General features: G+C 31.3%; 1 protein-coding gene across 1 annotated transcript in view; it reads left to right on the plus strand.

The window, feature by feature from the left end:
• The window catches only part of LOC139485209 (fibrillin-3-like), a 68,399-nt gene that overhangs the window by 26,137 nt on the left and 22,947 nt on the right, over positions 1-19,315 (plus strand). The window contains exons 7-9 of the mRNA XM_071269486.1: positions 3,974-4,099; positions 10,534-10,659; positions 18,217-18,345. Coding sequence (XP_071125587.1) covers positions 3,974-4,099; positions 10,534-10,659; positions 18,217-18,345 — 381 coding nt within the window. The remainder of the gene's footprint in view (positions 1-3,973; positions 4,100-10,533; positions 10,660-18,216; positions 18,346-19,315) is intronic.

A 19,315-nucleotide genomic window follows, 5' to 3' on the forward strand; every position in this document is an offset into this window, starting at 1 on the left:
TATAACGGAAATCATGATAGCTAGGAAATACAATTCTTAGAATATCGTTTCAACTGGGAAATATATACTGCGTATACAGGCGCTGCTGGAATGTTGATACACAGAAATGGAAAATTCACAATTGGGAGACTTTTCATCTCTTTTTTTTTGTAAAGGTTGGTTTTCAACCGACCCTCATTATCAATATTCTAGATGGAAGTCAAGATATGAGGCAAACTAAATTGAATCTGTTGTCTCATTTATCTCAAGGTCAATGGGATGCAATCTGCATAGTCAACAAGTTCTTAATTATTTAAGAATTGAATGCTCTTTTTTGTAAATTTATTGGGGTGTAAAAGCGTTGACCGAAGTACATTTTGTATGAAGCGCGGAAGCGGAATAATTATATTCGTCACTTCTTTTAAACTGGGTTGAATTAGACCGTTACCGTTATATTTTGTATATACACCTGTTGACTGTTACAGACTGTATTGTATGTTGCCCTCATGCTGTTTTTGTGATTTTTGTTGTTAGTATGCTGTCTCATTGATACCCTAAATCTTTTATTTATATTGAGACTCAAGCACTGTATAAATACAGACTCTTGAAACTGAAGATGACTAAGGGTACTAGGATATATCAAAAGAGGTCGTTATTTTGACAAACCTATGCTGAATGTATGGATATACACTGACGATATACATCACAATTTACCCAGGTCTTTCTTCAAGAAATACCTTGTCTTGGTAAAGTTACATGCCAATAAAATAAGATGATTTGCGGTCAAAAGTTTTGGCATAGTCTCTCATTAATTGTAAAAAGTGCATAGGTCAAATACAAACTTGTGAACGTCACCACAGTTTTAGATATCGAGGAAGAAATGCGGATATTATTCATAATATGGAAAATTATAGCTAAACTAAAACTGACTTAGTATGTTATTTGATAGATGACAGTAAAAATAATGAAAAAACTACCCACACTTTTTCTGTTGGACTCTTATTGACGGAAAGCTGAATCATTTGATTTCGTCATATGTATACATTTTGTATTAAAACATCTCAGGACTAAATAATTATTAGCTCTGCATACCTAGTCAATCAACACTTTTTTGGCATTGTTCATGTACTTCTTTCAAACGATTATACTTTTGAAAAAATCGTAAATTTTATTCATTTGAAAAAAGTAGTTTACACTATATCTTGAACTATGAATAATAATAATAACAGTCAATTCCTATCCTATGATATACATATACAACAATGATTGCAATTTAATAAGTATTTTATGAGCTAAAAATTTTTCACGTGGATATTTCATATTTGATATCTTGTTGCATGAACTGTTCATTTAACAAGATAATTTCTGTCTGCCAAAGTTTTGTGTTTAAAGTTTTACTTTAAGATTTTAACAGTAAATAAATTAATATTTTTCTTATTACGAGAATATTTTCATATAAAAATTGAATAATGTGTTATGAAAACGTATGATCTCATATTTCGTCAGAAGCGCATCTGTGCTTCATACAAGGTATGATGGTCACATGCTTTCATTTTATATAGATTTTCATAAGACAGCATTCAATTCTATAACCAATTTAAACGAAATACGAAATACACTTTATAAATACAACCAGTAATAGTGGCACAAGATTTTTCAGTCAAATAATTATATATCATAATCATTGGCAGATAGTAAACAGGTATAATTTTGTTGATATAGTAACAATAAAATTCACATAAAGCAAATTCTGATCTTTTTACATCGTGGTAAAAAATAATGACACACCCTTTAAAGTTACTCTTCTTAAGATATTCAAAAGAAATCAATATAAGGAACATATTTGGGTTATGATGTAAATACTAACTGGGTATCACAATCCCAGTTGTCAGAACTTCGGTGTTGACATGAATATTAATTATGTGGTCGTTTTATAAATTTCCTGCTGAACAAAGTATGAATTTTTGAAACACTAGGGATATTCTTATCCCAGGCATATATTACCTTAGCCGTATTTGGCACATTTTTTGGAAATTTTTGGTCCTCAATGCTCTTCAACTTTCTACTTGTTTGGCGAATAACTATTTTGATCTGTGCGTCAATGATGAGTCTTATGTATACGAAACGGGCGTCTGGCGTGTTAAATTATAATTCTGGTACCTTTGATACCTATGACAAACGTTACATAAAGCACAATATTATATGCAAGCATACAACATCTATTTCCTACAAATATACTGTAGTTTTAAGTTTCATTTAATTTTTACTTGAGTTGTATCTGGAATAATGTCTACATTTGAAAATGCCTGTACCAAGTCAGGAATATGACAGTTCTTGTCCATTCGTTTTTGATGCGTTTTGTTATATGATTTTGCCATTCGATTATGGACTTTCCGAATTTATTTTCCTCTAATTTCAGTATTTTTGTGATTTTACTTTTTACCTTTGCTTTGTTCGTTAATTTCCATTACATAATTGTACACAAAAGGGAAATAGAATCACAACTACTGTGACGTAAAGCATCCAACACGCAATTAATCAACCAATCAAAATAACAAAAGATCAATTTAGAGACAACACATAATTTACACAAAATAAAACAGACATCTCCGAACAAAGACACACAAACAGAGACAAACAACAACTAACAACACATGGTATAGATAGCATGACTTTGTTCAGACTCAAAATGTTGTGGTACTATACCAGTTCAACGTCCACACAAACCTCGCCCTTTGCATATCTTGCATGTCGATGTTTAGTTGGAAAATCTTATTATTTCCTTTTGTCGCTCCTTGTGATATATAAACTTGAAATGATCAGTTTTCTTATCTGTGAGTATTTGCTTGTGTTTTTGATACAACTGCTGAGTATATTTAGTTTATATTAGCTTATCGACTATATTGTATATATTTGTTTGGTATAGTACTCACTGAATATAAACAGGTATACATTTTACAATACAAATACCAGACTGCTTCCATAGGCTTATGAAGCTCTTTTCTCCAAAAATATTAAACCTGAGGGTTTTACCAGCCCAGTAGTCAGCACTTCTGTGTTGGCATGAACTATGATTGATATGGTCATAGTTATAGAATAACTGTTTATGAAACTTAAATTTTTCGAAATTCTAAGGATTTGTTGTATATATACCTTAGGATAAACTTATCTGTATTTGACAAAATCATTTGTAATTTTGGAACCTTATTTGCTCTCACACTTCGTACTTTATTTGACTTTTTTTAACTTCATTCATTGTTTCTAGCGTCACTGATGAGTCGTTTGAAGACAAAACGCACGTGTGGCGTATTGAAATTAAACCCTGGTATCTATGATGAGTTTATTTGTTATGGTAGTTGGTATCTTATTTTATGAATAATTTAAGTTTTTCCATAACGGATAGTTATCAGTGATTTATATCAAAAAAGAGATGTTGAATTGCCCTGATGCTACAATTACATCAACCAATGAACATAATATGTTAAGGAGCATTTTAGGATTTCTGAATTTACCTTTGTAGTTTTATTTGCCTTTTTGCGTTGTTTATTGCTTTTGGATTCTTGTATTTGTTTCTCTTTATTATCATAAACGTTTTTGTTGAAAATTGTTTTCCTGGTTTTTTTTCTATTAAAGGTATTCGTTTTATCTTATAACTATAGTAAAAGGACAAAAATAAATAAATAGATATCAAGAGATGGAGGAAGTTGAGAGCTCAACACAGACCCATTTTGGACAACAGTTATAACGTTAAAATAGTTGGATCACCTTGAATTTGATATGATTTAAATTAAAGGAACAACCTTCACCTAGTTTAAATCAAACTGTTTTATTACAATTTAGTTCCTGTAAATGTGTTATATCCGAAAATTTCCTTATTTTTATCACTAAGTAGATTAAGTAAAAAAGTATTGCAGTTACGTCACAATGCATCAGTACTTATGAATATTAATTGTGTTATTAATTTTAATTATTCTTTTTGTTAATATTTTTGTAGATGATAATGAATGTAAAGCTGGCATACACAACTGCCCAGGACAATGTATAAATACAGAAGGATCATATCTGTGTAACTGTACAGGTATACCCGGATACCTGCCAGGTGAAAACAGACCGTGTAAAGGTAAACAACTAACACGGAAAGACCATTTGGAATTTCCAAATTCCCAAGGACAATCGTACCTTTATTTATAAAATGTGTATACATCCACAAATTCTTTCGATTTAATGACACAAAGTTTTTAAATAGAACAATAGTTAAGTTTATCTATCAGAATATATGACAAACTAGCTAACTTTTAAAGGAAATGACTTGCTATCTAAACTTTGTAAATCATGCAAAAGCGGAATGCATGAAAATTGATCATTCTACTAAAAGTTGAAGGCTTGACACTGTCTAGTTACATTGTATATGCATAATTCTTGTACAAGACATCAAAACGCTTACACGAATTATTTTCTAATAGTTTCATGTTTACACTTACATCAGTAAATGTTGGCACTAGTCATACAGCCAAATGTATATATGAGTATGCGAACATATCATTATTGAATGATGCCAGTAATTTTTCAAGATTCAATATGGATTCAAAATCTAATTGGTGGAAATCTAAAGTAAATAATGATGCATCTTCAAAACAAACAAAAAATATCTGGATTATGAACAAAAGCAGATGAAAAAACTATCAAAACATGTGCAATTTGGGTACCGTGACGTTTGAACAACATATACAAAGGCTATTATGGTACAGATACATATACAATAAAAGTTAATTAAGAATCAGAAAGGAAATAGTAGAACGTCTGTTTGAAGTCAAAATAAAGATACATTGCATTTAAAGTTCAAAGAGACAGAACCGATACCGATATTCGCAAAAAGAAAGTTTTTCCAAATAATGCTGAGGTCATCTATTCTGGCATAAAAGTGTTTCTACGAACAAATCTGTAGTCATTTGTAATACACGAAACCGTTATGGTAAACCGAACAAAGATGGCGTCTGTAAAACATTCAAAGGGATGTCTTTAACTAAATTATTACCCCTTATACAATAACTTCATTATATGTAGTATCCATATTCCAAAACTCTTTTGATGCTGATTCATTTTGTAGTCAGAGTGGGTTTTATTTTACAACTGGAGATGTTTCCCTTCATTAACTTAGATTCGTGGATCAACTCTGGTGCCCTAAAATGATATTTATTTCCCGCTGCACTTCGTTGATCTACATATTCATGACAAATAAACGATATCTTGTTAAAAATAATGCTAATACCAGGTCACTGTGTAATATTGTATGAAATCTTAAACTATCGGCTTACAGGAAGTTACTGTTCGGCAGATTTAAAAATTGCGTAAACGTTTCAACACAATATTAGCTGCTGACCAAATATAAAATCATTCCCTTTTCTGGCAGCCAACACAATAAAGTTTTCTACCCCATAGTATTTCGGACGGATGAGAGGGATGACGCATGACATACGATTCGAGCGATAATTTAACCTGTTTTCGCCGTTGTCATCGCAGGTTGAAAAGGATAAACTCATCAAAGATACCGGGAGAAAAAAAAACGCCAGTCGAGCTTTTCGTCTACAAAAGACTCATCAATGACGCTGATATGAAAAAAAAAATGAAAAAGCCAAATACAATCCGAAGTTGAACACCATTAACGGACCGAAATTTCGAAAGATTTCTCCAAATTCAACCTAGGTAATCTAATCTTGGGTAGGACTGTTGCTTTCGATACATCTTTGGTGATCTGTAATGGTAAACTGAACACTGATACCTTCTGTAAAACATTCGAAGAGATGTCTTTTACTACACTAATACCAACCTAATACAATAACCTCTTTGTAATTTATATTTATATTTCAAGACAGATTCTTACAGAAACATGATTCCTTTAACAAAGTGCAAATTATTACATACATAAGCTATATGTACAATGTCTCTAATGGTGTTGTTACAAAAAAGATAAAAACTAGCTATGACTACAAATTTATTTTTATCTTTTACTAGAAAAATTAAGCTTTTACCTGACTAAACCATTGATTTTTGAGTTGCAAGTCAAAGAAAAGACAAAGCACAACCAATATCTATATTTTTCATTTGAATTTCAATGAGACAAAAAAGATACCAACATTAGCCAAACTTTAAACTGTTGTAAGAGGGGATAATCTATATAGTTTACTGCATATTTTAAGCATTTAGCCTTTTAGACCGCCAGATTGAATATAAAAATAAGAAGATGTGGAATGCATGCCATGAGTCAACTCTCCATACACTGATTGACCTTGAAGTTAACAACTTCAACAAATACCGCACAGTAAGCTTTAAATGGCACCGAATGACCTATGTAAAACTATTCAAACAAGGAAACTATCGTCCTCATTTATGTACAAAACAATGAACAAAAAAAAAATTGACATACAACAACAAACGAAAACAATTGAGTAACAGACTCCTGACTTGGCTCAGGCATATACATGATATGGCAGGGTAAACTAGTTTGAAGGCGTCAACCCTCCCCATAACTTGGACAAAAAATTATACAAAACAATAAACGAAAAACAAATATAGGAATCAGAAATAAACGAAAACTACTATCCTCTTACCTAGGATAGGGGCATAACAGTCCAATATTAGAAAAAACAGCTACTAGTATTCAAACCAATTGAAAAGGGCTTAATTCATCAGATCGATAGAAAGCAAAAAGGCATTTTACAAAATCACAGACCGGACGTTGCATGGTATTTATACAATTCAACAGCAAAAAGGTAAATATCTTAGAGTACTTGCATGTACTGACCGTTAGTTCAAAGCCCATGAAAACTAATAAAAAATCATGCATCTAAGACCAAAATCAGAACAAATCCAACGTTCAATTGATGTAGTGTAAAGACGTCATTAACAGTCATACAACGACATGGCCTTGTGAAGTCTGTTTTTAAGAATATCGGAACATATTAAATGACAATAAAAGGCGTCGTTGGCCCCATACGAATGCTTGAAATGATGAATTCATAAAGATGTCAATAAAACCAGTAAAAAAACGTCTAATGATGTCACACTGTTTCCGAGATTTTTACATAGTTGAAGTCAGAGTGTTTTTTTAATACAAATGTATGAGTTCCTTCCTTAAACAAGATTCGTGGATCAACTCTGGTTCCCAGAAAGATGAAATACATCCTGATGTAATACGTACATCCATCTTTGATCGTGACAAAACAATCGGATACAATGGACTTGGTCGTATCTATCGATTGTATCTAGTTTTTTTGGTAAAATACTGTTGATAACTTGATTTTGAAGCATTTTCAGTACTAGAATCGTGTTTGTTAACACAAGGTCCAATGTATAAATAATTTCTATTCAAGAGTGGAAGGAAATACCGACCACATGGTTACATACTCTGCTAACACGATAAAAGAGCCCGGGAATTTATATAGATAGCAACTCCTTCCTAGTTGAAAATAGCTTTCCTACTTCAATCATAGGAAATTGTTTTTTTTTAGATTTAAGTTCTTTGATTTCTTCTAGTAACCAATATGTCATTTGATATTCAAATTTTGACCATTTTGAATGTTATAAGTTTAATTTGTATCTTGAGAAACTGTTAGACAATGCATAGATGGAAGATGTTAATGAGAAACTGTTAGACAATGCATAGATGGAAGATGTTAATGAGAAACTGTTAGACAATGCATAGATGGAAGATGTTAATGAGAAACTGTTAGACAATGCATAGATGGAAGATGTTAATGAGAAACTGTTAGACAATGCATAGATGGAAGATGTTAATGAGAAACTGTTAGACAATGCATAGATGGAAGATGTTAATGAGAAAAAGTCTTCTCAATTTCACCCTATAAATTTTTTATTACATAACAGCCAAAAATGCATGCATAGTTCAAACATTTTATAGATTATCTCAATTCTAGTAACTGATAGTCGCCCCGCAGTGGTGCCGACCAAATGATAGTTACAACAAAAGACATATAAATAACTTTTTCCGCGTTAACGACACGTGGTTCTGAAATAGGCTTCGAGTATAAGCAAGATAAAAAGTTTGAAAAGGCAATAATACAAAAGTTGAGAGTACATAAACGAGCATTCCAAAGGGACAGTTCCGTCCCGACTAAAACTTGCCTAATGGAGATACATTGTAAGTTAATTAAAATTACGTAAATTTTTAATTCAAAATTCACAAGAAAAAAGGCGAAAAATTATTAAATCATATAAATATCGAACCGCCAATTTCCAAGCGCATGGCAAACTTTACCATCGAATATCAGATTTAAACGTCACCAAACTACTGTTGCCTATATTTACATTATATTTACCGAGAATGTTATATTCATAAAACTTCGATACAAACTTCATATGATAATTCAAATCTTAAATTCATAATCCTTCATAAATGCACACGTGCAACACAGCTAGATGGTTACATGGTTCATAAACATGATTCAAGCACTTTGTGTGTTTCAGCCATTAGCGAACATTCAATTTCCTCCACTTATAATAACTTATGTTAAACAAGATATATTTTAATCAGTCGAATGATTTCAATATCTATTTTTCGGGCTTCTTGGAATCTTTTTTGTCAAATGCATTTGCGTTAATAACTATCAATTTAAATGAATTGTTTCGTTATACAGTTGCAGTTAGATTAATGGTTTAAATAGTTTCTTTTCTACTTATTTTGAGTTGTAGTGCTACTTTTAAGGGAGTGTTTAACGACCTTGACCACGCACAAGGTCCTCACACAGTCAGCAATGTCAACAATGATGAATTTCTTTAAAAAGTATGAGTGCTTTGTGGTAAATTTGATTCAAAAATCTATGTTTAGAAAAATGCAACACATATTTAAATTCTTAGTGAAAGAAATACATCTTTCAATTTCCGTTACTTTTCGACCTTTTGTGACTAATTCAAGATAAGCTACGCGTGTTCTTGCAAACACTTTTATGCACTGTTAATACATCTTATTTAAATTACCTCTGTACATCTCAAATACCAGATGTTGTAAAATAAGATTAAAAACTGGAAATTCCAAGGGACGATTACGTTTCAAGGAACACTGCACACTACCAAATAAGTATATATGGGTTAGAATAGTTGGATTTTCCTTACTGAACTTATATAGTTAATTATTTTGATAAACGTTTTATGACTATGTATTTATATATATATATATATATATTTATAATAGACCAAATACTTTTATATATCAAAGACATATCAAATGGTCTACCGATAAATATGAATTAATGTTTTTTTCTCATCATGCATGCATCTGTACGCGTTAATGTTTTTGTAGCTTCTTTATACCGTTATAAATAATGAACTCATAAGGACGAAATGCGCGTCTAAGCTTATCAAAAAGTAAAATAGCAAAAAATACTGAACTCCGAGTAAAATTCAAAACGGAAAGTCCCTAATCAAATAGCAAAATCAAATGATAAAACACATCAAACGAATGGACAACAACTGTCATATTCCTGACTTGGTACAGGCATTCTCAAATGTAGAAAATGGTGGATTAAACCTGGTTTTATAGCGCTAAACCTCGCACTTGTATGACAGTCGCATCAAATTTCATTATATTCATAACGATGCGTGAAGAAAACAGACATAATAGGTAAATTGTAAAAATAGGGATACAGCCATCATCACCGTGTCACAATCTTAATCAGAACAAAAACATACAAATATATAACAAAGAGGCATAAAAAGGGAAATATAAAATTTTACACTACATGCATTTCTACTTATATATGTATTTAAAATCAACCCAAATACACTGCATGGCGAGGTTCACATCAACTCGAGTAGAGAGTTGCGTGTTTGATGCAACTGAATGTTACGTCACACAGGAAGAGAAATAAAATGATTTTATCGTTCAAAGTATTTTCAATATAATAATAGAACAATAACATAAAGACATTATAATAGAACAATAAAATATATGGTGGGATGTTAAAAGTACAAAACTACGTCATATGTACCAAAAAATACAAAAAGAGCACGTACAAATCACACCAGCAAATATGAAAGATATTACAAACAACACATTGATATTAAATAATTTTGTAGTTCAAAAGTAATTTAAAATCAAAGACTTTTATCTTTGTCGAATTTTTATAACCACTGGATAGATGTCACTGTTTGTGGATGGGTTTTCCTCGAGGTTATCACCAGCCCATTAGAAGTCAGCACTTTATGTTGAAATGAAATGTCATTGATATGTTTATTTTTTGTAAATTGACTGTTAAAAAAGGTTTAATTATTCGAAACACATGACATAGATTGGCTTTTTCGTATTTGACTTAACTTTTCTAACTTTATGGCTTTTGTGCTCTTCATTGTCATAATTTTCAGTCTTGGGGTGCGGATTGTGTTTGCTCTGTTGAACACCTATTGGTGGCCTTCGGTTTTATTTTGGACTTTGGTCGAACACATTCCCCAATTCCGTTCTGAATTTTATTGGGAGGTATTAATTGCAAGAACGTTTTTGCTCCTTTTTCAGCACGTTATCATATAAATATTTTTTTATAGATTTGAATGAGTGTGAAGTAGATAATGGAGGCTGTGAAGACGTTTGTATTAATACTAGATCCTCATACAGATGCAGATGTAAACAGAAAGGATACATTGTGTCTGCTGATCGACATAATTGCTCAGGTATTTATAGAAATTGATGGACATAATTGCTCAGGTTTCCATAAAAGTATTTAGACATGTCAATTGCTCAGGTATTTATAGAAATTGAAGGACATAATTGCTCAGGTTTCCATAAAAGTAGTTAGACATGATCAATTGCTCAGGTATTTATAGAAATTTAGGGACGTAATTGCTCAGAATACCATAAAAGTAGTAAGACATGATTCTTAAAGTTGATAGACATAATTTCTCATGTATTCTTAGAAATTAAAAGACATAACTGCTCAAGTTTCCGTAAAAGTAGTTAGACAGGATTATTTAAGTACTCACAGAGTTGATTAACACAATTGCTCAGGTATTTATAGAAATTGATGGACATAATTGCACAGGTTTCCATAAAAGTAGTTAGAGATGATCGTTAACGTTAATAGACATAATGCTCTGGTATTCATAGAAATTGATGGACATTATTGCTCAAGTTAGTATTCATTGAAGTTTTTTAACATTACCTTTTGAAATTACTTCTAGCTATCCTACTTTATAATTGTAATAGAAAAAAAGAGACAATTGTCATCGTAAAAATGATCAGCAAGGTCAACAAACCGAGACCATCAGACAATTTCTTTAAGGATTTATAACCATTGACTGATGACTTGTACCAATGTTTTCCTTTTTAAGTTTTGGCAATTTTCCTGAAAATTATAATGGATAGAGAGAAACCTAATTGACAACAGTTGCAGTAAGGACAACATGCACTAATTATTCTGCAAGACCGAAATCAACAAACCACTTCATATTGTAGTTTTGGTTCTTAAATAACAACTTTTACTAGTTTTTGTATATCTTTAAAAAATGTTATGGATTAGAAGAAATTGAGCAAACATCATCAGCAAGACAAGATCTATGAATAAGTCAGCATAGCTGAAATCGTCAAACGACTTCTTATATTAGTTATTACTAAAAATGACCATTTTTACTGTTTTTTTCAATATCTTGAAAATTATACAAGGTACAGATAAACTTAATTGAAAAATAAAAATGAGGAAAAGATTTATAAAAAGGGCAAACTTAACGTTAATTGTCAGTTAACTCGTAGTAGAGCTTTCTTACAAATTGACGAAAGGTACGAACGAACGTAAAGGGAGCACGTATTTCATTTCTACAATAACAGTTAAAAGAGTCTTTGTTTTATCCAGTAAAACAGCATTCTTTTCTAAATCAAGTTTATTTAAAAAAAAAAAATAATACCGCAAATAATACACGATTTTAATATAATCAAACAGAGAAAAATAGTGTCAAATACACTTACGTCCGATACGTCGTTACTTACGTAAACAACGAGTACACACATTTCCGCGGGAATTTTTAAAGCACGAGTTTCACGATTAACATTTCAACATTATTGAAGTACGTTAGTCTAAATATAAAGTGGAATATCGAGATTTGCTAAAAAAAATGATGCTACAATGTTTTTAAAAAGTAATGTTGAATGAATCTAGAAAAAAGACTTTGTATATCAAGAAAATAAATCTACAATTTTGCACCATATAAATTGTGGATTTTATAACGATTTGTCAGTACATATGTTTGGAAGATAGACGCGAAGTTGTTCTTATCGTCCAGTGGCTAATATTTCATGAATGTTCAGGACTATAGGCAAAACGCAGTTATTCGCTAAAATAACCATTCCACTGCTCCGGTGTATCATATATATACATTTAGGGGGGGGGGGGGGGGGGGCAATGCATATTACCAGGGGAGAGGCGATGATTCAAAAGTTGAAACGAGCACCAGCATATGGCATAGTATGACGATCATCTTTTTTTCTTCATTTTCGTTTCATTATTTTGAGCTCTGCAAATTTTGAATCAAGGAAGTATTTGTGCTTCTGTTAGGAAAGAAGACAATGTATTTGCTTGGACATTTTCGTAGGTTAAACAGTGCAACATTGTAATATTGAAGAGTGAGGGAGGGACCGGTTTTTAGTCTTCATGGGGCATTTTTTTTCGTCTGACTACTCTATATTTAGAATATTTTGTAGCGTTTTCTCCTCCGACCTGGTGGTATCAATAATCATATTCTAACCTATCGTACGTCCCGAAATCCTAAAAATATCTCAAGAAAATCCAATTAAATAAGTGTCGTTGCATGCACGATAATTGTCCGAAGTCCAGGACTATTATTTAAATATGTCAAAATAAAGGATCCCTAAAACGAGACTTACGTATGATTCGTCAAGCATACGTACCTTTCGTCAATTTGTAAGAAAGCTCTAGTAGGAGTTATTGCCCTCCAATGACAATTTCTTCATACCGTTATTTGAACAAAAGATAGAGAAAAAATTATAGAAGATAGGAAATAGAGAGAAACGGGAAACAGCGAAACGATCAGTTAGAGATCAGTTAGAGACGATACATTGCCAAATTTTAAGTTTACTTTAAAGGAGTAAGTGTCTTCGGATGCTGTTTTTTTTTTTTTTTTTATTCATTGTGTTTTGTAGAAAAATATCAGCTATACAAAATCAACAATGAAGTCAGGCTTTATATTAAAGTCTTACATATTGTAAAGTAGCTATTGTTGAAGATTCACTTAGATCAAAGTAAGAGACTCAGGTTCTTTATTGCCTCTATTTTATTTTCAAGTGTTTTGATTTTGTACCATATCGTCGTCTGTATGGTATTATGTTTCACTGTTCATTTTTGGTCGTCTAACTTTTTTAAGCTGGTATTTTATTTTCAAAACCTTTTGAATACAATGAGTGGACGTAGAATCCACCGCCATTAAGTTTTTGTTTTCCGGCACGTAACCCCAAAATATTATCCTTGTTAAAAAAAAATCCAATAATTTTTTTCCCATGGAGTCAACATCAAATGTAAAAAAATATCAAAGACAAAAAAATATTTTCCCACGGTTGGGAGGAAAAGGCTAATTATCAATTAAAATGGATAATAAGTATAAACTAATTGAACAAATAAGCTACATCCTTAAATATATCATTTGTTTCCATTTAATAGTGCTATTACTCACCAATGCAGGAAATGAATGAACCCACCTGCAAAAAAACAACTATCAAATATAACTATAGAACATTTTTGGTGCAAAACTTGTCATCCCGTCTATAATCTCTATGAGTGCTCGTGATGCCTTAATCACATATTACGAACACGCATGTTCTGCATGTATGCAAAGTGAACATTTGTTTATCCTTTTTATTTAAATTTCATATAAAAAAAGAAGATAGTACTATTATAAAAATCAAAACCAGGAGTATTGAATGACGATAGATATGGTGATATCTTTTCGTCTGAAACAAATATATTTTAGTTAAAGAGGCACTAGCTACGAGATATATAAAAAATCTAAAGTTTGATTTTTTTCTGTTCAATCAATAATGAAAGTGAAATAGTGAAATAACAATTCGCTTTTTGCAGCCAAAAACGTTCAATTTTGTCAAATTACGCTAAGAAACATTGATAATTAGTTATACACTTGCAAGTGAATGAGTGACCTCTTTAAATCCGTATTCATGTGAACTTCAATTTAACCCCTAGCTAGAGATTGACAACTCATGCATTGTACGTGTACTTGTTATGAAAAGAAACAGAATGCCAACAATGAAAGTGAAACTACGGTATACCATTTCATTACTAATTCGATGCACATAAAATCATTCTTATACGGTTAAAAACAATGAGAAACATCTATTTTTAATCTATGAAATAAAATCAAACAGACCTATAAAAATCAAATTGCACGTGCTGGTTTATTCTATTCATATCTTTATTATGGCACCCTCAACGGAGTTGGGGTGACGTATTGTTATTCTACGTTTCTTTTTGTTTTTATTTTTATTTTTCTTCCACACTTTTTTGTCCACTCTGGATCTCGGAATTGAATGAACCCAAGTTGATGGAACTATACCATAATGTTAACCACCATGTGAAGATTTGCTTTTTGGGGTTGGCACTTTCAAGATGTCTGCCGTTACCATGGAAACAGAACAAATCTGAAAAAATCCAGTTTTTGATTTTAGTGAACTGCTTGGATATGCTTTAACTCAGAATCATTATATTTTGATACAATGTAGGTGCCCACTATATACAGGTGTTGGATGATTTTGGTACTCATTGGAACTACTATGTTGCCATGGAAACTGCACCAAAAATTTCCAAAATATCAAAATGTTCAAAACGTAATGAAACTTCACAGTAACGATGAGCAACATTGGGAAATGTGGAATTTGGCGTTGGAATTTCCAAAATATCTGTTGTTACCATGGAAACAATGCAAAAAGGTCAAAACTTTGAATTTTCACAGAACATTCCAGAACATCAATGTTAAATTTATTCTGGAGACATTAAATGTTATATATGATTATGGAGGGAAAAAATTGCAGCGGGGGTTTGACTTTGGAATATTCAAAATGGCCGCCGTTACCATGGGAACAGCAAAATTATGAAAAACTTCAAAATGCTTTAAATTTAATAAAACTTATAACAAATTTAGCATAGCTTATGTAGACTTAACTTTTGAGTTTCGAATTTTCAAAATGGCCGCCGTTGCCATGGAAACAGCAAAAGTTTTTTGAATGGCTGCCGCTGGCCTGGTAATGGGGGAAGGGTGCCATCCGCTATTGCTTGCAATGGCAAATCTAGTTTATGTTTACATCGCTTATATGGTCATCTGAGGTCAAATCGATAGTTAATTAGATGGCGTCTGGACTAAAATACACACGAAACGAACCTATATATTATCTACCCCATGCTCTGTAAACTGTTTATTTTAGACTTTTGATAGATTGGATAGATGTTTTACATTATTATAAATCAAATATGAGAATTTGAGTCAAATCGGTGACCATGAATTTGACAGCTATTGCCCCTTTAACTTCAAGACGGAAACTTTCAAAAACATTTTTACTCACTGAAATTGTAAAATGTTTATGATTTTGTTTTGATTCGACGAATAAAGATTAATTTTATTATTTAAGCTTACAATTTAACTAGGCTTTATGTGATATGTATCAGCTCTTTTATTGCACTAAAGAAATAAAAAATCGCTATGGCTATCAAATTTTCTGAATTCAGTATTATTTATATATTTTTTACTAAAGTCACATTAATTTGTTTTCAACTATCCAGACTACTATTATAATTTCACTTAACATCAGTATCTTTAAATTGTTAAACAATTGTTTCTATTATATTGTAATAGTAAATGCTCCTTTTTTCTTTTATTGTACGTTTGTATTAGTTCTTGGTCAGATCTGTGTTATAGGCAGTACTTTGACCTATAATTGTTAACTTTTTATATATTGTGTCTCTTTGATGGAGAGTTGTCTCATTGGAACTCATACCACACCTTTTTCTTGTGACCTTTTCAAGAAATAAAGTAGATCTTGCATTTAAGGGCACTTCGTTAATCATAAAAGTTTGAAGATGACAATATACATGATCTATATAAATATATCTTAAAGTGAGTAATGGAAGACTTCACAGTAACTTACAAGTACCATAAGTACTATAAGCATTGATTTTGTCGCCCACAATTCCTGTTTGAATATAAAAATGCACAAAATAGATTGATATCCGTACATCATCATTTGTCGGTTCTTCCTTTTTGCTTATAATTATTAAATTACCTTCCGTATCAATAATTATATATATTTCACGAAAATCAAAGAATGATTTTTTAGGAATATTGAGGCTGAAATACGAGGAAGGTTAAAAGAAAAAAGTAACATCAAGATGCTGGACCGTTGTATTTCTTGAAATATTATAGGGTTAAATTTGCTTAGTTTTTTTTTAAAGTTTTATTTAACTTTTTTCACGCCAAATAACGCTATCGTGTTCTTACAAATTATGGGCATACGATACAGTTTTGATGAAAATTTCCATACATGCTAATGTTTGTCTGATTAAATCAAATATGTAATAAAATATATACCTTCATGTGCTACTTTTTGAGTTAAATGAGGTCGAAATTTTGTATATTTGCTCAAAATTCGGATTTGTGGCCGTATTTTCCCTTTCGAAAGAAAGACATAACTTTTTTGTTTTAAAAGATTAACACAAATTGTTTTTTGTTAAATAGTTTGTAATTTCTGTATTTTATAAGTATCCTAAAAAAAATTATGCATTTTGTATTCAAAAATAACTCATATTTATCAAATGATCATCTTCAAGAACATTTGAATCTGTTTGTCTTCTGGTTTATATCTGATTATATAATAACTTTAGAGAAATTGTATATAAATGTAACACCTCCTACTTGTTTGTTATAAAGGAAGAGACACGCGACTGAAAACAATCAAAATAGAATTTTACAATCTTTGTTTCAACTATTTATTAACCAATTTCCTTCATAAAAATCCCAATGCATTGTTCCTATTTTCCTTGTTACATAATAAGACTTGATGTATAGACAGACACCCAGCTGATATGATCAATTACATATTATCTCCAAGTGGACTCTTCCCGGAGAATTCAGGCGTTTCTTTGTTAGTCATTCTAACTTTGGAACGATACTTTAGTCTGGATTTAAAAATACAATGTATTCTATTTAAAATTATATCATCATAAGTTTATTCTTCCTCATAACTATGAATTTACATTCTTTTTTCATTAAGAATGGGAAGTGCACTTCACTGTCACATGTTATCGGAGTAAAATTGGCTTTTTTGAACTCGGAAGTCTATCACATGTTTTGAAATTTAGATCAGAAAAACCACCTATTTTGTGAAAGTGAAAATATTTTGACAAAGAATTTTCTAAAAAAACTATCATGTGAATTATTCTTCTGCTATACCTCCGTGCAAACTACTCAAAAAGTTAAAATTCGGACATGTTTGAACTTGAAAGAGTACATGATAATTTGTGCCAGCAAGTAGTATATCTCATTAACAAAAAGGTTTTTTTTTCTCTTTCTGCAGCATCAGCTATAAGCTTCTTAAGAACAGGGAACCTGGTATAAAAAATACTACTGGTTCCAAGAAATTCTCGCATGCAATACCTTGCCAAAATAAGAAGATGACATACGGCCTGCTTTTTCATTGAAACTATTATCATTTCACTATCTGCTATGGAACAAAACCCTTAACAGTCCATAAGCAGTGATATCAACCTAGTGCTATTAAATGAAGAAAAAAACAAAATAGTTATAAATTTTTGCTTCCGAAACACTTTTCTGAATTTTGTTTCATTAGTGATCTCGAAATGCAAACATTTGAAGGCAAGGCAAGTATGACTACATAGAAGCATAGGATCTGCATAACGAATAAGGTATCTAAAATGAAGTACTTAAACAATCTTTATCTTATTAAAGTATCAATCTGCAGAGTTCCCATACAGTAATTTGAAAAAAGTGGAAAAATACCAAAAGGCCTTCAAACTCATTAGTCGAAAATAAACTGACGACGGCATGGCTAAAACAAAAAACAAAACTAATAGACAAGCAATTGTACACAAAAAAAAATAGAAAACTAAAGACAAAGTAACACGAACACCACCAAAAACTGGGAGTAAGCGTATGTTTTAATCATTTAAAAAACGAATGAATTGATATATTTTTTTATTACAGATAGAGATGAATGTCAACGCTATGGAAAGAAAATCTGTCATAATGGTCACTGTGTTAACATTCCTGGTTCATTTTATTGTGAATGTAATATAGGCTATAGGTTTCACAAACCCAGCAAACAATGCATTGGTAAGTTACTTTTTAATGTGAATGTAATATGGGCTAATATATCTAATATGTAACATGGGCTAATATATCTAATATTGTGAATCTATAGGTTTCACAAACCCAGTAAACAATGTATTGGTAAGTAACTTTTTATTGTGAATGTAATATGGGCTATATGTTTCACAAACCCAGCAAACAATGTATTGGTAAGTAACTTTTTATTGTAAATGTAATATGGGCTATAGTTTTCACAAACCCAGCAAACAATGAATTGGTAAGTAACCTTTTATTGTGAATGCAATATGGGCTATAGGTTTCACAAACCCAGCAAACAATGCATTGGTAAGTAACTTTTTATTGTGAATATGTAATATGGGCTATAGGTTTCACAAACCTAGCAGTCAATGCATTGGTAAGTAACTTTTTATTGTGAATCTAATATAGGCTATAGGTTTCACAAACCCAGCAAACAATGCGTTGGTAAGTAACTTTTTATTGTGAATGTAATATGGGCTATAGGTTTCACAAACCCAGCAAACAATGCGTTGATAAGTAACTTTTTATTGTGAATATGGGCTATAGGTTTCACAAACTCAGCAAACAATGTATTGGTAAGTAACTTTTTTATTGTGAATGTAATATGGGCTATAGGTTTCACAAACCCAGCAAACAATGTATTGGTAAGTAACTTTTTATTGTAAATGTCATATGGGCTATATGTTTCAAAAACCCAGCAAACAATGTATTGGTAAGTAACTTTTTTATTGTGAATGTAATATGGGCTATAGGTTTCACAAACCCAGCAAACAATGCATTGGTAAGTAACTTTTTATTGTAAATGTAATATGGGCTATAGGTTTCACAAACCCAGCAAACAATGCATTGGTAAGTAACTTTTTATTGTGATTGTAATATGGGGTATAGGTTTCACAAACCCAACAAACAATGCATTGGTAAGCAACATCCTCTAATTAAAGATTTTGCAATGCTA

Source organism: Mytilus edulis, chromosome 8 (assembly GCF_963676685.1).
Source record: "Mytilus edulis chromosome 8, xbMytEdul2.2, whole genome shotgun sequence".
Classification (NCBI taxonomy): Eukaryota; Metazoa; Mollusca; class Bivalvia; order Mytilida; family Mytilidae; genus Mytilus; species Mytilus edulis.